The 24,416-nt window shown below is 34.1% G+C and overlaps 2 protein-coding genes across 2 annotated transcripts; one reads left to right on the top strand and one right to left on the bottom strand.

Annotated features, from left to right (window-relative positions):
* The first annotated feature begins 277 nt into the window (after positions 1-277).
* LOC123664571 (putative ferric-chelate reductase 1 homolog) lies at positions 278-19,872 on the top strand. Its single transcript, XM_045599097.1, has 12 exons — positions 278-379; positions 1,396-1,578; positions 3,699-3,871; positions 9,508-9,661; positions 11,442-11,916; positions 13,244-13,415; positions 14,876-14,933; positions 15,505-15,658; positions 16,065-16,157; positions 16,660-16,772; positions 17,554-17,673; positions 19,616-19,872. The coding sequence occupies exons 1-12, from the start codon at positions 284-286 to the stop codon at positions 19,742-19,744; spliced, it is 1,920 nt and encodes a 639-aa protein (XP_045455053.1). The 5' UTR covers positions 278-283; the 3' UTR covers positions 19,745-19,872.
* A 662-nt stretch (positions 19,873-20,534) lies between these two features.
* LOC123664555 (DNA polymerase epsilon subunit 2) lies at positions 20,535-23,087 on the bottom strand. The gene has a single exon (XM_045599086.1). It carries the CDS (start codon positions 22,734-22,736, stop codon positions 21,159-21,161), a length of 1,578 nt encoding a protein of 525 aa, XP_045455042.1. The 5' UTR covers positions 22,737-23,087; the 3' UTR covers positions 20,535-21,158.
* Between the last annotated feature and the right edge of the window lie 1,329 nt (positions 23,088-24,416).

The raw sequence follows: 24,416 nt of genomic DNA, 5'->3' as shown, positions 1-24,416 counted from the left end.
TCCTGGAAACCTATTGTGTTGGTTGGATAAGAAAAGTTTTAAGCTTTTAAGTAAGAACAAGATCATAATCATTTAGGTAATATTTTTAAAATTTATAATAAATGTTCAACGTGGCCACCTCCAGAAAACAATATACAGGATATTGAATTATTTTGTTTTATTAGTAAACAAAACAATGGTTGCATCAATTTACAAAATATATCTTTTAATGGTTTTTACATAACTACTTAACCTTACAACACCAAGTAACAAGTTTTATTTTTTGTTTCAGCTATAAATAAAAATGCTGCGAAGAAAAAGAAGTATAAAGTTAATACTGATAGCGGTATTATCATTCGTAAAAATATGCCAACAGTATGGCTCAGGGGCGCCGCCTTTGGTAAGAACAGTTATAATATTTAAATGCGAAAAAACTTTATAACGCATAAATTATATATTTAATGACAAAAAATAAAGTATTATTTAATATAACACGTTATCAATAACAGTAAAATTTTGAAACTGATTTTAATTTTGCTTGTAAATATAAACCTGCCATTTGTAGCAATAATTGTTTTTTTTTTATTTATTTATATAATTAGAATTGAATTCGACACAAGTAAAGAAAATAAACAGACAAGACTCAACAGCCCCCAGTAGTGTTTTCGTCTGCGTCGGGGGTTCGGAAACAGATAACACAAGCACAAACCCCAAGATGACGACAAACATCTATCTGGCCAATTATAGAAATATTGAAATCAGTAAAAATTGTAGGTTGTCTATAAAAAACTAAGTTTTTTTTGTTATGCTTTGATATGATATTTATATTATGATATTGGATTAAGATATTATACAGTAAACATAGTCACAAAACTAGAATCGTGAGCAACAATGGTATTCTATTTTAAGCTAACGTTACTTTCTGTTCTGACTCATTCACCCTTCACCGGAACTTCTTAAAGCAGTTTCTTCTAACACCGCTCTCTTAAACTATTTCTAATAAATTATTGATTCAATATGGTTAACGGGAAATTTTCAAGATTATTGATTAAATATAAACACGTGATGTGTAAATTGTCGTTGACGCAGCGATCACAGCACTGGCTGTTATCGTAGCGACCGCGGGCTAGATCTCCATAACTGGCAAACATGTACGCCATACAGGTGCTTACCGTAGTCTAGATTTTGTGTGTGAATTGTGTTTCGGAACACCCGGCAATGGAGTGAGTCCTAATGGGGGATGTTGAGTGTGAGGCTTTTATTTTATTTTTATTATGATAATATATAATAGACGTCTTTTAAAATCGTGTTCTCCATATTACGCTTCAGCACTACTCAACAAAATTGTGTGATCACTCAACACATATAAATATATTAAAAATATAGTAAAATTGTATTTTTTTATTTTTATTCCAGGCCTGCGACGACCAAACACCAAGACACGGCGACATCCAAGCGCAAACGTCAGTACCTCCGTATGCCATATTTACCTCTGCCTCCCAAGTCAGACAAGGAGATGTCTTGAACGTCACTATTAGTAGTCCTTTTGGGGCTCCAGCTCCAATCGGCGGATTCATTTTACAAGCTAGAGGAATACAGGTAAGCTTAAGAAATCTCTTGTAAAAAAAAATTATATATGCCACAGATCATATAACTAGATTTTTCTCCACTTACAAGGAATAGTTTTATGCAGCATATTCCTTTTTTTCCGAAACCACGCAAAAAAATTTTTTGTTAAGTGTTTTCAGTACGTTCGCAAACGACGGGGAGAGTGGTCCTTGTTTAGCGTGACAAGATAGGACAAGGGGAAAATCTTTTTCAAATAAAAATTAAATCTAATATATAAAATTCTCGTGTCATGGTGTTAAACATTGAACTCCTCCGAAACGGCTCGACCGATTTTTATAAAATTTTGTGGGCATATCGGGTAGGTCTGAGAATCGGCCAACATCTATTTTTCATACCCCTAAATTATAAGGGGGGGGGGGATTAATGGGGTTAATAACATATATGGCAAAACAACATTTGCGGGGTCAGCTAGTTATTAATCTGTATGCTATTTAATTACGAAATCATTTATGGAAAGACGGACTAGCTTTCGTGGCGTAACATTTGTTATGGGGTCACTGAAGATAAGACTTAGTGTGACATGGGGGTTCAAAACAGTAAAATTCCGTGTGACTTATGCCATGGGCGATCCCTTATGTTGTTTATTATTTTACATATAAATAAATTAAAAGAAAAAATGTTGCCCTAATCAGTCTTGCCTTTATCAAACTGGAACTGATAACTATGCAGTTTTTAATTACCTTCGTATTAACTGTAATTAATTAAAAATTACTTTTTTAAATTGCTAATTAAGTCATCTGCTGTTTTTGTGACATATATTCTACTCGTATTTATTTATTTATTATATATTAAGTGACAGGTGATTTTTACGAAAACAAAATTTTTCATCAATGTTAAAATATACATAATTATATAAATCAAAGACTATATTTTTGTACAAACAAAAACTCACGACGATAAAAATATTCATAGTCTCAATAACTACCTTACACTGATTGTAAACATATAAAAACGAGGAATTAATTACTTTATTTACTATAATACTATATATATACAATATATAAAAATAAATGTATAATCAAATTACTATAGCTAAATAATACTGTTTTCAAGTAGTTTTGTGTTCCTGTGAAGAGTGGGGTAGCCAGAGCTTCTGGGGAGGACAGGGTTAGGGCTAGTAAGGCGCTTGCGTTGTTACATCTCGTCTATAGAATACGTTAACTTCTACCATCACCCGAAGCCGTACGCATCTTTGCCAACATCTATATATATAAATTTCGTGTCACGATGTATGTTAACGATAAACTCCGAAACTACTGAACCAATTTTTATCAAATTTTGTAAGCACCTGTAATTTGTCCAACTTGGGAGGGTAGTTTTTATGTCAATTATTGTCTCAATATTTGTTATTGCAAACTAAATGTTTATTATACGACTTTAGTGTGTATTTATTGGTCACTTCTGTAAAATCCTAATAGATGGCGGCCTAGCATCTAAATTGCACAGATATCCGGTAGATGGTGCAGTATTTCTATTTCTAGATTATAGATAACACGTTTGAATATAGACTTTACATATATTTTAATAACTTATAACTACTGAGCCACAGCAACGCGTGGTTGGGTCAGCTAGTAGTCATATACAAAAATGATGGTTTCTTTTAGATTAAAACTGAGACTATTTAACTATTTTAAGACGGGTTTACGTCTTAGATGGCTCTAACGATTACACCATATACTTAAATTTAATTTTAAAAGCCTTATTATTGAGGAACATTATAAACGACATAAATTATATGTAAATAGAACAACACGTCACGTATAACGTATAGAAATAAATTCGAAACAGTATATAATTCGTTTCAATTTCCGTTGCCAAATTAATTCATCGGTGCAGTTGAAAGTGATCCTGACTTTTGTCTAGGGTTCTGGACTCGATCCGACTCAAATATGTACTTATTAAAAAAATCCATTTAATATTATAAAGAGGTAAAATTTGTGTTTTTTTTTTTTCTTTTTTACAAATATCGTCTTGACAATAACGAATACCCAAAAAATTTTGTTCAATTTGATGCAATAATTGTATGGAATTTATACATTAAATACATTTTAACAATTCATTTGTATTTATATAAATTTATTTATTTCCAGGATACAGATAAAATAGTCGGTAAATTCACCAAGGTTCCGAGCAGCGATCTCGCTCAGATCACCAGCTGCCGCGGAAACAATGACACCGTCACTCACACCAACCCTGAGGAGAAGCCTCCCCTCAGTTTCACGTGGCAAGCCCCAAACGACTTCTTGGGAGGGATTGAATTCAGGTAAGAAAATAATCTATACTAATATTAGAGGCGCGGCGGTGGACTCGGCCCAGTACAATCTCGAGGTGTGCCCGAGATGGGCGGCGCTACGTCGCGACCTGACGACAGTCCTCGGAGGGGACTTGTCACTGCCGAGCGTCATCACCGCGATGATCGGCGACGACGAGTCCTGGAAGGCGATGGTCTCCTTCTGCGAGACAGTAATGTCCCAGAAAGAGAATGATGAGCGGATGAGAGAGTGGGCCGCCGACGAGGCCTCCGTCCGCAGGCGACGAACGGGGGTGCGTAGGAGGCGCTACTTAATGCGCCTCCTACACGTTATTTTAATACTAGAAAACCGAAAAGACAGAAGCTTGTACCTAATCTAAATAAGCTACTCGTAGTTTACAAATTAAAAACGAGTGTGATTTAGACCACACGACTGAAAAACTTACGAAACGTAATTCTCTCTCTCTCTCTCTTTCTATCTTCACTAACTTATATCTCCCTCTCAACTTCCGTTCGCCTCGCCCGATCACATATTTTTTAACGCTCTCGTCACGCATTCACCAGCTACTCCTCAAGTCAAGCGTGCGTAAAGAAGTTCTTCTTCAAAAACAAACACAGGAATCAACAATAATATCAAAAATATATTCTTTCATAATAATAATGCTACGCATAATTCATAAATCTTAATATATGATGTTACGGATCATTCACAAATCTTAATACATATTAGTCCGATGTAATTGTTTGCAATCTCGTAATAAATGCCGCTGTTGTGTTGTGACCTAGAGAACCGGTCCGCAACAATAGGTACGTTGATCGCTTTAGAATAAACACATTGTTAGAAGTTCTAATGTATTTATATGTATACTAGCCGATCTGTGCCCACTTCGTTGGGCGTTAATTATTATTATATTAACCAAATAACATACTTTAAAGAACAAATTTTATAGCACTTAAATAAATAATATGTTGCTCCAACGCCATCTATCAAAAATCGAGAAAACGTCGTCGATAGACTGAAATAAGACTAAATTAATAACGTCGAAAGACTAATAAATTGTTTTCTAATAGCGATAGATGGCGCTAGTTTAATTACCATTTTGATATTATATTTTTATCTTTTTTTATTTACTGAATTTTTTTTTCAATTACAATAAAATATAGCCTATGTCACTCCTGAATAGTGTAGCTTTCTGTTAATGAAAGAATTTTAATGATCCGATTAGTATTTGTGAAGATTACCCCCTACATACCAACAAAGTTATAAACTTTACCTTTTTATAATATTATTATAGATACGCGCCTAACTTCCCAGCGACTACTGACTGGATACATATTTTTTAAGTAAAACTTTTTTACGCACGCTTGACTTGGGCAATAAGCTGATGAATGCGTGACGAGCGTTACGAAAACTTTGATCGAGCGAGGCGAACGGGGCAAAGAGAGAGAGGTGCGAGCACTCATTTTCTTTCTCTCTTTCTCTCATAGCCAGTTACGTTTCGTATATCTAAGACGCAAGCCTATTGTGCGGAAGTCTTGCTTCAGTCGTGTGGTCTTAAGCACACTCTTTTTTTTGTTCGCTTTTGTCAAGACAATGTATCAAAGAAACTACCCTACTACTGTGGTGGTAAACACATTTACAGTCCGCATAATGGTAAGCAGTTACTGTAGCCTAAACGCCTTCCAATCGTTTAAGGACGCTATCACATTTTTCACTCGCTCAAGTTTAGGTATTTAAATCGCAACACAATAACATTACGCGTACGCACACATTGATACCGCTATCTGCTCGATTTTCTACCGACGTAACTAATCTTGGTACTTGAAAGTATTAATTTTTAATTTTACTGGTAATTAGTAAATTTAGTTGTAAGTTTAAAGTCGAACTTGGTAACTGTTACTAAGTACCTACTATTCACGGAACCTCTCCCCTACTCTGTTTATGACGATGTCTTTTTTTTCCTTTTTTTAATTGCACTCGTTATTTTAAAAAAAATATTATTCATATTTTATAAATATGTAATTCGAATTTAAATATGAATTCCAAAAAACACGATTTACTAAAAATACCGAGCTAGGCTCGGTCACCCAGGTACTAAAATATAATAGATAATAATACGCTTATTTTTATAATTCAAAATCACATACAATTTTAAGTTATATTATTATAGTTTTAACATTATAATAATATAAACATAACATATTTTACGTAAACAATCTATACAAATAAATAAAATTGGAGTGTCCTTTAGTTATATTAAAATACTGCTTTTTACTAAATGCATACGGATGTATACACGGTCCATATACCAAAATAACATTTTTCCAATTTTTGTCTGTCTGTCTGTCGGTATGTTCCGGCTAATCTCTGAAACGGGTGGACCGATTTTGACGGTACTTTCACTGGGATATATCTTATGCAATAAGGAGTAACATAGGCTGCTTCTATTTTAGAAATTTATTTATTTTATAACTCTGCAAACGGAACAATGATGATGATGATGAATGTAAATTTAAAATAAAATAATTTTTAACAAAAAAAAACCGACTTCAAACAGGAAACTTCTTCAATATTATAAAATATTTATTTAATCATTTCTGATTAACTAAATCAAAATACGAATTACTTTGAACTAAGTAAGTTTATTTTTCACTTTTTAGTTTCCTGTTAGAAGTCGGTTTTTTTTGTTAAAAATTATTTTATTTTACAATTTTTAGTGATGAGTAGACCTAACAAGGATGCTTTTTCTCTTGTGTCGGGGGTCCGGAAACATACACAATACACAAGCACAAACACCCAGATCATGACAAACATCTTATATGGCCAATACAAATGTCTGTCCTGCGCGGAGATTGAACCCACTAACGCCAGCGCAACAGCCAGTGCTGTGACCGCTGCGCTAACGCGTCGACATACTATGAGTAAAGTTCGCTATCAGGTGCACGTAATAACAACCGGGACTGACAGCCAGCGTGTTCTCCGAGGCTAGGTTGGGAGAACCACAAGGATTAACAACTAGACTGAAAATAAATATTTGTATAAACACAAATATCCACTCCAAGCGGGAATTGAACCCGCGACTGTCAGTGTTTAGGCGCCGCCGACGCGGCACATGCACCATTATATCAAAGCGGTCGTCAAACAGTAAAAGGTAACTGCTGTAAATTGTTGAGAAATTCCCTCGAGTGGTTATGGGCTCCATCATCAAACCTGGTCCTGTGACACAGATGACCACACAGAAGGTAATTCCTCGAATATCTTTCGTCTCCATCATCAGACTGTAATGGCACTTGTAGCTCATATAGGTGCAAAGTTCTCATCGATAGAAACGAATTAAGTTCAAACAGCAGGTAATTGCTATAAATCGTTAAAGAGTTCCCTCGACTATCTTTTGTCTCCATCATCAGACTGTAATGGCACTTATAACTAATACAGGTGCAAAGTTCTCATCAATAGAAACGAATTAAGATCAAAAAGCAGGTAATTGCTATAAATTGTTGAAGAGTTCCCTCGACTATCTTTCTTCTCCATCATCAATCAGATCGACTCCAGACCTTTATTAAATAGTAGTGCTTTATAGTACTTAATGAAAACATGATTAAATTTACTAGTCACCCGTACGATTTTTGAAAGTTTCCCTCGATTTCTCTGGGATCCCATCATCAGATCCTAGTTTCCTTATCATAGTACCAAACTAGGGATATCTCCTTTCCAACAAAAAAAGAATTATCAAAATCGGTTCATAAACGAAAAAGTTATCTCCAAACATACATAAAAATATATATATATATATATATATATATATATATATATATATACGGTCAAATTGAGTAACCTCCTCCTTTTTTTGAAGTCGGTTGAAAAGAAGACAAATTGCAAAGATTACTTATTAGTATTGATTATTATATATAAACCAGATGCATAGCAAAGATAATCGATTGTGAAGTATCAATTTCGTCCAAGCACAGTACACACAAAAAACTCATTTTTTACGTAATTATTACTTGCGCTGAAGCGATACAGCCGTGCTTCCATGAGCGCGTTTCGGCGCGGAATGACGAACGACGATGGTTCACTTGTAAAAAATGTATGAAGAAATTTGAGAGCGTTTCTTATTTTTCTCATAAATGGAAATATTATTTATTTTTATATAAAATATCTAGCGCTACGCATAGAGGACTAAATAAGCAACAATTTCTTAGTGTATTTATTTTTCTTAGTGCAGTGTATTTAGGCTATAATGGTTCCAATTCAGACCCGTCTTTTTTTAATTTTTTGCGATTTCTGTGATGGTTAAACTGTATTTGTGTGAAAAGTTTGTATGGGGCTATAGAATTTTTATGGTCTCACTCGGAGATGAATATATTATCTTTCATTTAAAACCAAGATATCCTCTCAGGGTGACTCCTAATTAATTAAAATGGTACGTGAAAAACACTGATATTTGTAGAAAAATGTGATAGCGTCCTTAAAGGCAAAAATATTTAATTTAATTTCAGTATGTATGTAGTTACTTATACCATACAACATAATCACTTACCAATTCTACTATACATTTTGTTCTGTGTTGATTTGTATTCATGTTGATGACTCAATCACTTAATGATTAAGGTAAAAAAAAACATTTTATTTGATGTAAGAATTGTATAATTAATGTATTTACAAAGAATATCATATAGAACACCAATTAAAAGTCATTATTACTTCATAAAAGACTTGCTACTTATATTTAACTGAAGTAAACTTGGATAAAACACTTGTATAAATTCAAATTAACTCCTTATGAGACAAACGAATGTTTAAGTATTTCAATTTATATAATGTCTGATTTGTCTTGAATTAGATGTTTATTTAAAAATGTCTATTAATCAGAACTGAAACATCTTATCCATGTTCTATTGCTGGGCTAAGTCTGACTCTCCTAGTCATAAAGAAGGCAAACCTTCGCCAAACTACTTCACTCCGGATAATTTCGTTACGAAGTATAACTTTTAGGCAAGGGCGGGTCCGGGGGGGGGGTTCATGGGGGCCATGACCTCCGCCTGGGCTGGGTCCAGGATCTAGGTGGACCACTAAATAAAATTGTTAAACAATATTTTTTGTCTCAATATAGATATTTTTAAGTAGGTACAGTACTTACATACATTAATAAAATACCTACTTTTTACCTGTATCTATTATTATCAAAATTAAATTATAACTTCTTGTGACTTGCCCACAACTATGTGAACCCGCCCCCCACCCTGACGCCAAAGCTGGAACCGCGTTTGTCTGTAGAAGATGTTTACGACGAAAAACAATACCGTCGGCTTGACGTGTTATTTAATTCATACTTGTAACACACATAGAAGTAAACATTCAAACCAAAAACAAAACATTTGTTAAATAAAAAATCAAATTAGAAGTACCTAAACCCGACAACTGTAATGCGATTTTCCTCAATACTTACTAAAACGGTGCCTATGGCTGAAATTTTTCTATTTCTTTTTTTTATAAATTATAGAAATACTTAAAAGAAAATGAATAATTCTACTCTTAAGTAGTGCTGTGTTCCTGTGGCGAGTAAATCAGCCGGACCTCTTGGGAAAAAGAAATAAAAAATACAAGAAAATAAACAACGTTTTCAAATTATTTCTATCTTTCCCAGAGCGACTGTAGCCCAAAGTTTTGCGACGTTCTGGAAAAATGTTGAATCTCCCCTAGTCGAAGTGGTCACACCGGACACCGTGATCACCACATCCCCGCCCGCCGCTACAACAGAGCGTCCAACACAAGCACCGCCTACTATTATGGAGACCAAGGTTAGTAAACCAAATCTTGTAAGAATTTTGAGAAATAATATATGGTGCAATTTACATTGTTTATATGTCTCTAAAGAGTAATATTATCCATTAATACTCCGCTCCTATCGCTAGGGATTAGGGATAACAAAGTTCCACTACCACCTTGGAAGTTAAAAAGCCGACCGATGGCGGAATAACCACCCAACTACTGGCTTTGAAATACAGAGGCCGAAGACGGGCAGCAGAGTCTTTGGTACGACAAAGCCAGTCCTGCGGTCACCAACTCACCTGCCCAGCGTGGTGACTATGGGCAACACACATGAGTTCACACCATTTTTGGCGCGAATTTGTAAAGGCCTATGTCTAGCAGTGGACTGCGATAGGCTGAAGTAGTGATGATGATCGCTCGTAGCTTCTTGCAGACGAAAAGAAGACAAACATTGTGTGTTTGTTTGTAATGGGTTATATTTTTTATTCGTAGTGTGTATGTGTTAGCTGTATAATGGCACCTTGTTTTGTGACCTAGTTTTATTTTATTTATTGACTACCTGTGCCCGCGACTTCGTCCGCGTGGAATTTAACAAAAAAATAATTGTTCAGTTCGCAGAGTTATAAAATAAATAAGTTTCTAAAATAAAAATAGCCTAAGTTACTCCTTATTACATCAACTATCTACCAGCGAAAGACCCGTCAAAATCGCTCCTACCTTTTCAGAGATTAGACCGAACAAACAGACAGACAGACAGACAAAATTGTAAAAAATGTTATTTTGGTATATGTACCGTGTATACACAACCATTTAGTAAAAAGCGGGTATTTTATCTATTTTATTTATTTGTATAGATTTATAGTTAATTAGGACGTTTCCGCACTTGCATCATTTACACTAATCACAACACGTCGCTAACAATCAGAAAAAAAAAAACAGTAAACAGTTGACAAAAACAATTTTAGATTATTTAATGCAACAAAAAAAATTCAACTCACACCATTGTTTTCTCAGACTATCGTGTTCAAACAAACAAACTCTCAACAAGCATTATAATATTAGTGTACACTATTGTCAGTTATTTCAAATTAGTTTAAATGTTATAATAGTATTGGCCTTGTCGGCTTCGGTAACAGAGAGATCACGACATACTTACATATATGAGGATGATTGTCAAAATAACATATCTCGAGACTCCAAAAAAATAGCGCTTTAGCGCAGATATTAAAATCGTAATGTAGACAATAAATAAAAAAAAGAACAAATCTATCTATTACTCGCGTGAGCTATTTTTCGGTCAGTTTAGACTCCACCCCTCCATTTACGTGAGATTGACGCTAAAAATATTTTAAACTAACTTTTTTTTTAATTCTTTTGAATTAAATAACTTTATAAGATTTATATTATATTATATTATAGATTATAGAACCGCAAAGCGAAAATAAATAAACATGGTAAATATCCCGTTTTCGAATAATTTTCGTAATAAATAACTTTAATAGCCATGACATTTATTTTAACGGGCAAAATCAACATTCAATATATTTTTTAATGTCTGTAATATTTAATATTTTTTGAATTTGAGGTGAAGTTCATTGGACCCCATATCATACATACCGAGTATATAATAATAATTTGTGTGCATTACATAGTAGATTTGATATTATAAAATAATTAATAACTATAAATTATCAACAGTTGCACATGTATATACACATGTATCAAAAGCTGCCTTATCACACACGTGAAAACTGTGAAATTGATTCAGGCATTTTTACAAAAATTTTATTCACTTTTTATGTATTTCAGCCTAAGCCCACTCAAACCACACTCGACCCAATCTACCAAGGATGCGAAGACACCAAACTTTGTTTTGGTGTTCCGCAAAACTGCATACCAAATGGAAACTGCAAAGCCATCGTTGCTGTTTTTGTGGCTGGCGATATTTACACTTTCGAAATTCAAGGAACTGACAACCCTCAATACGTAGCTGCTGGGTTGAGCATGGACAGCAAAATGGGAGAGGATAGTGCTGTGGAATGCGTTAGAAACGACAATGGAAGAATCACAATACATACGTCTTGGACATATCCAAAGGTTGAACCATATGTTAGAAGGTCGGACTCTCCTCAAGACATTGTGCAGCTTTTAGAATCTTCGAATATAGAAGGAAAGTTGTATTGCAAATTCAGGAGGGATACCGTCTCCGTGGTCAGGGGGCAGACCTTCGATTTAGCGAATAATAAATACTTTTTGATGGCGTTGGCTGGTAGTTCGATGAAAGGTGAGTGTTACACTATATAATAATTAATTTACAGTTATTTACAAATAGCCAGAATTCTGTAAAACCTTCAAACACTAAAAAATTTTGCTAAGAAGAATTCCGAATCTGAAACTCCAAAAGCTTCCCTTTCAAACTTCAGAAACTCCGTAGTTACACTTAAAAAAAAATGGAAATAATTATATATTTATATCAACTGGCCTGAAATTAAGCACCTTTAAACCCGCAACCATCAGCTCGTAATCGATGTAATCATCAGTCTTTATTAATAAGTTTTGGAATTTCATACCTAGAAATTATTAATTTACAATATTAGTTTCAACATTATATTATTTCCATTTAAATTCTAACAACGGATATATTCTGCAATGTAACATCACAAAATTTTTGACCACTTCCCAACCATTGTCACATAATGCCCCACTTCGTCGCCCCCCTACCTCAGTTAGTGTGTGACGTAGTTTATGGCCCCATGACAGTTGGGTAAAACAAAATGTGCGTCTCGGGACGCCCGACCGAAGTCATCAAACTTGACTAATCTAAGAGAAGGGAGCGGTTAATAAAAAGTGATCAAAACCTAAGAAATAAATAAATTTAATACATATTATTATATTAATTTCGATTTAGCGGGTACATCGTTCCATAGCTTAATTGGCTAGAGCGCCGACACGGTCAGTCGGAGACGCAGGTTCGATCCCCGCTGGAACGGTAACACGCTTTGGCACTACTTTCCTGATGCGCACAGGTAAGGAATGGAACTCGTTGCCCGCGTCTGTGTTTTCCGAACGATACAATCTGGGTGCCTTCAAAGCCAGAGTGAATAGGCTGTTGTTAATCAGGCATGCTCCACCTTCGACCGCATCGTCATTTAACATCAAGTGAGATTGTGGTCAAATACCTGCCTATTTGACACAAAAAAAAAACGGTAAATTTTTGATATGATATTCAAAAATGTTTAGAATTCCTAATGTGTGGGTAGCACAAAAATAAAATCGTACATATCTATAATATAAAAATGAGTCGCTGAATGTGTTGCTAAGCGCAAAACTCGAGAACGGTTGGACCGATTTCGCTAATTCTTTTTTTAAAATAGTCCTTGAAGTACGAGGATGGTTCTTACGGAGAGAAAAATTCTAAAAAAAAAAAAATTTAAATTTCCCGAAAAAGTCTAAAAACAACACTTTTCTATACTCCCATACAAAAGATTTGTTTTATTAAAAGTCAATTTGAACTTTAATACCATACGATAAAGTTTAGGCGATACGAAGTTCGCCGGGTCAGCTAGTTAATAAATAAATATGTTCGGCAATGGGAACGTTTCCGCGCGCAGACGCGAACCGCGTGGGCTTCCACGACGTGGCGTACGAGGCGTCGGGCGCGGCGCTGGCGCTGTCGGCGCCGGGCTCGGCCGCGCCCGCCTCGCGCCTGCTGCTGCGCCTGCACGGCTGCTGCATGCTGGCCGCGTGGCTGGGCGCCGCCTCGCTGGGCGTCGTGCTGGCCAGGTGAGCCCTACTGTCCACTAGCCTCTAGTGACCTCTAGTGCGTGGACAGGGAGCAGCGGGGCTTGGTCCACCGCGCTGCTCCAATGCGGGCTGCCAGATACATCCCCCTGCCCACTAGCCTCCCGTGCCATTGATAGCGTCGGGGCTTGATCCACCGCGCTGCTCCAATGCGGACTATCAGATACACTACCAGATTTATTTATTTATTTTTTTGTATTTTAGTTGCATATGTATATATCGATGGCTCCTAAGTATACTGAGTCAACTCTACTTTTAATAACTTTATTTTTTTGTTACATAGGTAGATAGGAAATGAAGTAAATGTTATTAATACCTTAAAAAATTAAATTATCAAAAGTTGTTAGTTGACTCAGTATACTTAGGAGCCATCGATATGTCTGTTGAAATTTATATATGTATTTTGATTAAACTTTATTACTCTTCTGCAAGCCCGTTACACTGCTAGCTTTTTTCTGTTGGGTAATCTGGAAGAAATCGCTATTTAGTGATAAGATCGCCCATTGCACTATATGTATCTAGAATTAAGGTTTGTTATGTATACTATCTTTAGTTGCAATAAAGTGGTTTATTATTATTATTATTATTATTATCCCCCACAACGATCGCCACATGATATTTATGATAACACCCGGGACCGACGGCTTAACGTGCTCTCCGAGGCACAGTGGGAGACCCAAAAGGACAGACGTCTAAACGCAAGCTCACGCTAAGACGCAAACTGTCGGTGTTTTTGGCGACTGCACGCACCAGTACGCCAGAGCGGTTGTGTTTTATATGATTAGCTGGTAACTCGTATATGATTCGCCCGACGATAGGTTGATACTATAACTATTTGCAACGCCAGGGACATTGCACGTACGTTGCCAACCCTACACCCGACCGACCCTATCACTAATCCCCCAGGAGCTCTGGTGACCGTACTCACCAACAGGAACACAACACTGCTTCAAAGCAGTATTATTTAGCTATGGTCTTCTGTAGAATGAGAAATTTCCCCAAATGAACTACTCCCTATTTTGAGCAAAATATTACCTACTGTGCCCTACGCCAATAAAAATAAATTATAAATGAATTTCTGGGCCGAATTCAGAGGTCTGGACGCCTCGGGGCAACATAGTAGTGGAAGCTCCTTGGCCCCAAATTATTTTCCAAATAAAATGTACAATTTTTTTAAAGGCAAAACATAAAAAAAAGTGTAAAAGGAAAAGTTGTTTACTAGTGTTTACTAGTCTATATTTTTATTTATTTTTTTCTATTGTGGAGGCCCCGGGGCTGTAGCCCTGTTCCTCCCCTAAATCCAGCCCTGGCTGCTATCTGATTTTGGCTCCTTCGACTGTTTAACTGAACAGGCATGTCATACTATTTGAGAGCTTCGTATTTCTACCGCCTTATGAGCTATAATATAGCTTTTTTAAAATTTGTGTCAATTTTCATTTCAGATATTTCAAAAAGACATGGGTAGGAAAAACACTAGGAGGAAAAGATATATGGTTTGCCGTAAGTAAACATATGTATTATAAACTAATAAAAATAAAAATAAATGTCAAGGATTACAGTCTTACACTTCTAAGCTACCACTTGATATCAGTTCTATAAGTATTTGCCTCAAAACAACTACTAGCAACCGTTAAACATTTAAAATAACTGTTGGATCCCGGATTTTCTTTTCTTTTCTTGTCTATTCTTCAATAACTCTGACAATGAGACGGACCTACCGAGGGTAGGACTCCCAATTAAACTAGAAATAATAGAGGGATAGATGAAAAGACAATTTCTAGATTTTATAAATCTAAATCTAGGGATTCAGATTTGTTTTTCTCAGAATTGAACAGTGTTGATCAAATTCAATTAACCTTAAGAAAAATGTGATGATATTACAGGCTAAAGCGAAATATATAAATATATTAAAGTCGAAAGTTCTTGATAATATAAAGAAATTATTAATCTCTATTAATTTTCAAGCAAAACTACTAAATTGCATAAAATAAAAGTTACAATTAGTACTAATGTAAGGAAAACCGCACATTTGATAAAGTAATGAGGCTTATTTACGTATATTTGTTTGCAGTACCACAGAATCCTGATGGTGTTGACGTGGGTGCTAACAATGGTGGGCTTCATTCTCATTCTGGTAGAAGTTGGTGGATGGCAAGACACAGGAGACAATCCACACGCCATCACCGGCATTATCACTGTCGTTCTCTGCTTTATACAGCCTATTGGTGAGATTTTGTTGTTATAACTTTAGGTATTATACAAAAGGGACTTTGGAATAGTTACAATAATTTGCAAAAAATATAAACTTTGTTTCAAAAACACTAATTAATATACCCTACAGGATATAGGTACATCAATAGTGAATAGATCGATATTTATTTACCATTATAATTAAAATAAAATAAAAGGTGGTCTTATCGCTAAAAACGTGCCAACAAAACATTTTTTTTTGCTATTTGATTTTCTATATTTCTTGGCGTTGCGCCTGGAAAGATATTTGTTCTTATATAGAAAAAAAAACTTATATGTCGATACCAATTTTGACAGAATTCTATGCAAATATAAATCTTAAATTTGTCTAAAATTATTTTTATATCGGTAAAGTACTTTACTATACAAATTAACTTACAGGAGCTTTCTTCAGACCACATCCGGGTACTAAACACCGCCCGTTATTCAACTGGCTACATTGGCTTATTGGAAATTCCGCACATATTTTAGGAAGTGAGTATTTACAGCATAGAAGTACCTATTACTCTAATAAAGTGGTTGAGGATAAGGCTCCAATCCTTCCTCTCAGCTTCCGCGAGATGATACAGGCTGAATGCGCGAATGCTAATACCAGCTGACCTGGCGATCTTTGTACCGCCATTTTTTTAAATTTTCCAATAAATCGCACTCATTTAGCGAAATAAAATTTAGCCTATATTTTAAATTGGACAAACTTACATTATCTGTGCAAAATTTAATTAAAATCGGTCCAGTAGTTTCGTAGATTAGCCCGGACGGACATCGTGACACAAGATTAAATATATATATTTAGATTATAAAGCTGATGGGTTTGTTTGTTTGATCGCGCTAATCTCAGAAACTACTGGTTAGAATTGAGAAATAATTTTATGTGTTGTATAATCCATTTACCATTTCCTTCCACAGCTAGTGTATCATATAACTATGAGATCATTTGTTATGTGATATTTTAAAACTTATATTTTAATCTCTACAGTCGCAACAATATTCCTGGCCGTTTATTTACAAAAGGCGCAACTGCCTTCCTGGAGCGTGTTCATACTCGCCGCCTTCGTCGTATTCCACATACTAGCACACATCATACTATCGGTGAGATCTAATTACTTACACAAATTATTTTACAGAAAAAAGAACCACGATAACACCAAAAAAACAAAAATATTCCCTGTGGAAAAACTCCGATATAAAATATTAAGTTCCATTTGGGATCCTGATAGATAATCTCTAATCTCTATCTAATCTCGAATCTATCTGGATCGAAAAATGCCCAGATAAAAATTGTATTTATAAGTATCAAATTTGAATAAAGTATTTGGAATCCTTGTTTCAAACACACAATAGTTTATAATAACTTCCCATCAATTATAATTTTTTATTTGATCTATTTGGAATTATCAGCAGATGATTTTTTTTAAATCTACCCTCTAAATGGTTAACGTCAATTTATCTCTTTCTTTTTCTTGAGGATGACTCAATAGTGCCAAACGAGCACAGATGATTTCGCTACCATCGATTTACGAAAAAATAAGACCAAAATTTTCCGAAATATTATCAATCATTGAGTCTCATATAGGAATAAAAAATCATCCCTAATTTAATTACTTGTTCATAACCGAACAAGAACTCTTGCCTGAAGTTTATACCTGCATATAATTCACATATATACCAAATAATAGAACAAGGCTTAGCTTCTACTAGATAAGCATTGAAGCACCTATCTGCTTACAAAATACATAATCCCATAAGGGTTTAACACATTTACAATCCTGAAAAATGTATAAGGGATCCACTTAATTACTCAAAATTTTGCAAAATTTAAATGGGTTTAATTTGGTTTGTCTTGGCCCTCACTATTGTGTTACTATTCTAGCTAACCGTATGCGTGTCAGAAGGTCGGATAAGCAATGGACGAGTGAATTCGTTCCCGATGAAAGACATGATGGGACAATCCCGACAAGTGACAGCGGTCGACAGAAGTTCAGACGCGCCGGTGTGTAAAATTATGAAAAAAACAAATAAATCACTTTTGTGCCTTGGAAATTCACAAAAATCACTTTTTCTATATATTTTATAACTTCTAGAGCTTTTTGCTTATCACTCTTAACCTTTCTTTTAATTATGACAATAACATTTTTTACTTTTAATATTATTAATCTTGTTTTTATTATTGACTAAAATGTAACAATACATAAATGCAATTTGTTTTGTTGATAAACTAATTACTTATCTTCAATGCGATAAAAATTCATTTCTTTCTTTTTGGATTTTTTCTTGCTCAAACTTTACATAATTGTTCTAATCTTGTTATACTTATTTACAATAATTTTTTATATTAGTCCATAATAAGTGTAAAAATTTAAATCCTCCTCGTATACGTCGTTCAACAATACTAACTGGTGATTAGTGATATGGTTAATATTTATAATCATTTATTATGCTTTATTTTTATAATCATTTACCAAGAAATACCTTCAATTAAATCACAACATAGTATAAAATAAAGTCGCTTCCCGCTGTCTGTATGCTTAGATCTTAAAAACTACGCAACGGATGTTTTCTTTAGTAAATAGAGTGATTCCAGAAGAAGGTTTATATGTTTAATAACATAATTTATATTTAGTATCAGTATCCGTGTAAAGCCGGGGCGGGTCGCTAGTTAGTAGCATACGTTAAAGCTCAACGGAAATTCCGAAAAATATTGCGACAAAAAAAATCTCTACAATTATTCAATTTAAAATATCGATTACAAAATTTCACAACGATAAAACACCCGTATATACATGTACCTACTGAATTTTATCTAAAAGAAATAATTAAATAAGTAATACAGGTGGCGCAGTAGAACGTGCATATTGCGCTCATGGAGTTTTAGCCACAATGAAACACTTCGAAAACTGTCATTCATACATTTTTACTAGGCGACTATATTGTTCTGAAGATGGACTACGTCGAATCAATGAAGCTCCGAGTGCTAATTTAATTAAAATATGGTTTAAGCGTTTAAGAGACTGGTTCAATTTTTTTTTATACAACTAGATCGGCAAACAAGCGTACGGCTCACCTGATAGTATGCAATTTCTGTAGCTTATAGACGCATGCAAAACCAGAAGCAAGGCAAGCGCGTTGCCGACCCTATTCCCAATCTCTCCTAGAGCTCTGGTCACCTTACTCAACCTAACACATGACTGCTTCAAAACAGTAATATTTATCTGTGATCTTCTGTAAAGGTACTTCCCCAGTCGGGCTGAACCAGATTATGAGCAGAAAATTTCCTGCTATGTTCCTGCCAAAGTCATTTAAAGTTAAACATTAGTACCTCAGTTTAAAGTGAAAGGTCGTTCTAGAACTTTTAGGACTAAAGACAATATTGAGATAGTTATGCAGTATGTACGAAAAGATCGCCGATTGTCTACTCATAAGAGATGATCATCTGTCTTACACTTATCGCGATTCAAGTTTGTAACTAATTTTAAACTTAGATTTTAAACTACATCCATACAAGCTGCAATTAACACAAGAATTGAAAGAGTGTGACTTCAGAAAAAGGCTCGGCTTTGCTAATGAAATGCTTAATCGACTTCGTCATCGTCATTTAGATGATGTTATTTTTAAAAAATAAACTTAAGTTATTACTTTATTTTGTATTTATTTTTTAATCTATTTTTTAAATATGAACATTCTATTGCGCTACCTGTACAATAAAATAAAAACAAACTATATGAAAGGAACTTTTAAACGGACGAAAATTGTTCGTTCAAAAAAAATTCTTTTTCTCCTACATTTTTTTCATTCTTCTGGTGTTGGAACATCTTTTTAACTATAGCACTACTCTTTCGTCACATGTTGTCACTAAATATTTAACACGGAAATTTAACGTACAATAACTATTCGGATTTTTTTAAGCATTAATTTTCTTTTTTTTTGTGTTACAGTTCTCAACATTCAGAAAACATCTACTAGGAGTGTATGCACCAATCATCATATTATTTGTGATCGCCATGATCTGCCTCGTCGCCTTAGCCCCAATCGGTGCTACATACAATAACTTAATGGGTTCATAGACTAGCGTTGCATTGTTAAATTAATAACAAATATTTCAATCCATGCGGGCTACCATACTCTAATAAAGAAACAAATACTGGCCGAAAATAAAACATAATAGTACTCTTTTCGTTATTATTAGCAGAAACTTTTTTTATAATTTCGTTAATTTACAAAAACTAAGTTAATTCTCATGGCCTGATAAACAGAGCTCGAATTTTTTAACTTTAAAACAATTAATTTTACCGTGATAGGTACATATTTTGTGCTAACAAATGTCTTAGTACCTAGAAAATAATGTTTATTGAAATGAAATTTTTGATATCAGTATTTTTATTATTACTTTTACAATTTTATTTTATTTTAATTTACATTTTTACAAAATTATATATATTTTTTTATGCTTTATTAAATCAGTACGACAAATAAATATAAGATCACTGCCATTTTTAGTAATTTTGAAAAATGTTGCAAACTTGACTCTTGTATACAAAAGCAATAATAGTACAACCAGGCTAAGGAGCAATTTTATATATATATATAATTGATAGAACCCACTGTTCTCCTCTGTTTCTCGAATATGAATTTGTTAACCGCAATTATTACCAATAGATTCTTAAATGAAAAATCACAATGCTAGTTACCTGTACTATATTTCTAACTTAAGATTATTTTTTTAATATTTATTGATATAGGTATTGTGTAAAATTAGTTTTAATTTACACTCATTTAGTTTTATCTTTATTAGCAGTAATAGAGGTAAGATTAAACATATTGTTGTGTAAATAGAGATTAAATAAATAAATAGAATAACATTTTGTTTTTTATTCCATCCTTCACATTTTCACATTTCTTGTAAAAAATATTGTAGTGTGAACAATCAGGAAATAATTTTCAAAAATTTTAATTTCTAAATTTAAATATTTTTAAACAAATTCTTCTCCTTCCAGTTAGCCTTGGAGCAAATGAAACTAATTTTTAACCAAGACCTAATTATAAATTCTGATAAAAATACTTTACTTTCAATTTTGTGTGAAATCGTGGAAGAGTGAACTCTACTAGTTTTGAAAAATACCTCCTGATGAAAACTTAAAACGTGTAAGATGTTATTAGCATAGAATGTGCAATATTAAATTTAAAACAATGTCTCACAAATTATTCATCCACTTTTTATTTCTAGGTGTATTGAATACAACCTTAATTCATTTCTATACTTACTATCAGTTACAAAAATACCATAGATTTTAAACCATTAAAATTTACTGTCTGCTTTATTTAGTTTTTCCACAACAACTATCTCTTATATGTCAGATTTTATTAATAATTCTCAACATTAAACATACATATTGTAAGAGATTTAGTGGTATGAAGTACTTTCTAAAATGAATTCACTTTTCCGCGGTACATTAGCAAATGTCGTTGTCTGAATTTATTTCAAGTTTCATCATTGGGAATTTGTGAGTCTTCAACTGTTCGAGAGGCAGGCACATAAACTTTAAAAGAAAATTCAGTTCTTGGAAATGATCCTGGATTCATAACATGACAGTTTTGATACATTCTTGTATACGGCTGGAAATGATCGGCTACAACTACTAAATCTGGCATAGGATACAAGTTTAATGCATCAGCATGTTTCCAGTATATAGGTTGAACGCCTAATGAAAGTGGAGACAATGTGCATTGACTTAGTAGAGTTTTCGTTAAGTGATCTGGAATATCGCCAGTTTCTGGAAAATGAATTGAGTTCCGACACATCTTTGTGACTAAATCCTGCCGCATTATCACGAATTCCTGTGTACAGTATTGTATTCTACACGGGTTTGTCGTAAATATGACTGAATCACCTAATTTTTCTCTAATTTCTTTCGTTATTGAATTTGGGATTGCCGGTCTTGGTAAAATATTAGGAGCGACGGGGTCACCTCGACCAGGTACAAAGATGAATTTACACGACTGCCTCAGTTTTGTAAATGGAAAAATAACATCACTTAAGTTAATTAGGGCTGCTCTTAATTGTGTACTATGTTCATACCCATATGGGCACGATAGGAACTCGCCCATAAAAACTATTGCGATTGGCGGAAAATCATTATACCCCGCAAACAATGTTTTTAGTTTAGAAATAACCTTTAAATTATCAAACCATACATCAGATATGAAAACAATTACCCCATCCTCGTTTTCTTGTTCAATTTTCAATAAATTTTGAGAATTCTTCAATAATGTCTTTGATTTCCCTCCAAATGTGTTCAAGCTACCGAAAAATGGTAATGATGCAGATCGGCTTTCAGCCGGAGGTAGTACTAAGCCCATAACATGTAAAACTTTATCATCATAGTAACCTTCCGCTAAAACAAAGCTGCTCTCTGTAAACAAACCGGAGTGATATCTTGTTTCTGTCAAATCGAGTAAAACACTACCCGTTGGGTCTTCTAAATAATATTTTCCTTCTGTCAACTGTGCTAAAAAACCCAGCACTATAACATCATCAACTCTACTTGACGAACTTTGTAATACCTCAATTTTGCGTAATTGAAACCGATTCTCACTTTCCATTGATGGCAACGTTTCTTTCGCAAATAGTTTGTTTCTTGCTGTTCTGTGCCAGATCATTGTGTACCTATCAATCAAAAATTGCGCTTTCCATTTCGGTTCCGGGTACAGGTTATTGCTTGCACTAATATCTTTAACAAATTTATTTCTCTCGTTGTCGTAATTGAGCTTCGGAACACTGAATGCGTCGATAATATTCAAAACGGTTTCACTTTCTTCAAGACCGGAAGACGAGCATTCTTTGTAAGCTACTTCTATATGTTGCTTTTCTAGAACTGGCTGTGAAAGACATTGATGCAGAATATGTGCTAGTAACTTATCAATCTTTTTCTTTCTTTCCTGTTGTGATAAGGACACCAGCTGCTCCGCTAAGTATATACTAGCTTCTCTACGAATAGTGAAGCCGCTAAGTTTGAAGGCATTGTTTATTTCTAATCTTAATTGCTGCAATTCAGCCATTTTAACTCACTGTTACATATAAACATGAGTTTACAGGTTTTTTGTATTTACAATAATTTATAAAGTTAACAGAAAACCCGCGAAACTCCAAAACAGAAACATGCTGTGACAGACAACTGTCAAACTGACAGTGACAAATAGAATTTTTTTTTTTTTTTTTTTTATGGACTGCACGTTGGTGCATTGCCAATGACGAGCAGGAATTAAGAAAAATGTTTAAAAATTGTGGATAACGGACAAGAGGAATTTATGAGAGGATTCAGAACAGGATAGGAAGAAACAAAATAATATATTTTATGATGAAAAGGAAAAAATAAAAATAAATAAAAAACATATACAGTATATTAAATGTCTATATTATTAAGAAATATATAATCCAATACAATTTTATATATATCATACTTTCTAGAAGACAATAAACAATTTATAGATGTAGGAAAAGGAATTTTATATTCAATCAGTGACTCTAGGAAACGGGAGCGGTTCAAAAGTGGACAAGAGAATAAAAGATGGTTAATATCCCCCGTTTCATAACCACAAAAACAGGACGGACTGGAAATAATTTTAAATCTAGCCAGATGGTGTGGAGAACAAGTGTGACCAAGCCTTAGTCTCGATATTATGCTACAGCCTTTTCTATTAAAATCCATATTATAAAACCATGGTTTTACCAAAATTTCAGATTGTAAACTATAATAATACGTTCCTTTTTGCCTACTACTATGATCATAAGACTCTTGCCACGACTTATCCATACAAAGTTTGGGCAAAGTTAATAAATCTGGGTAGGAAATTTTATATGGAAAAAGGTCACCACTTATTGTAGCTTCTCTAGCCAGAGTATCTGCTCTAACATTTCCCTCTATTCCACAATGGCTAGGAATCCAAGCAAGAGTTATTAAAATGCCTTTCTCTGTGCACTCAGTTAATAATTGTCTAATGCCAAATATATAAGGATGCTGTTGTTTAATTTTAAAAGGATTCTTGACAAGAGCTTGAATAGAACTTAATGAATCTGTGAAAACTATGGATTTTTTAAGTTTAGCTAACCTTATATATTCTAAAGCTTTTAAAATGCCTAAGCATTCCCCAGAGAATACTGTACATTCAGGAGGGAGTTTGATTTTTTGAACAATATTATATTGAAAGTGAAAAACTCCTACTCCGACATTACTATTGGCAAAATGTTTTGACGTATCTGTGAAAATATAATGATAATCGATAAATCGTGTATTAATTATTTTTTTAAATTTTTCATCAGCCCTAAAAGAATTTGTTTTTTCTATGTCAAAGTTTACAACATTAGGAATAGAAATAAGGGCATTGTATGAACAAGAGAAAATTGGTAAATTACAAGAGCTTTGAATTGGAGCGGAAAGAGATTTCAATTTAAAATAACTTGTAACTAAACACGGGTTTGGTTTATTTGTCCAATACGAACCATTAGAAACAAAGTAAGCAAGTTGTTGGAGCTTTGCAATAATTGGATGATCAGTGACTTGAAGGCAGCGAAAAAGGTATTTGTCTGCCAAATATTGACGACGTAAATGCAAAGGAGGGTCACAGCATTCAGCCTGTAAAGCATTAATAGGGCTAGTTTTCATGGCCCCACAGATGATCCTAAGACATTTACTTTGAATTTTGTCCAATGCTTTAAATCCCGACATTGACCCAGGTTCT

The sequence above is a fragment of the Melitaea cinxia genome, chromosome 22 (assembly GCF_905220565.1).
Source record: "Melitaea cinxia chromosome 22, ilMelCinx1.1, whole genome shotgun sequence".
NCBI lineage: Eukaryota > Metazoa > Arthropoda > Insecta > Lepidoptera > Nymphalidae > Melitaea > Melitaea cinxia.
Note: the sequence above shows the minus strand (reverse complement) of the source record. Positions and strands in the feature narration are given on the sequence as shown.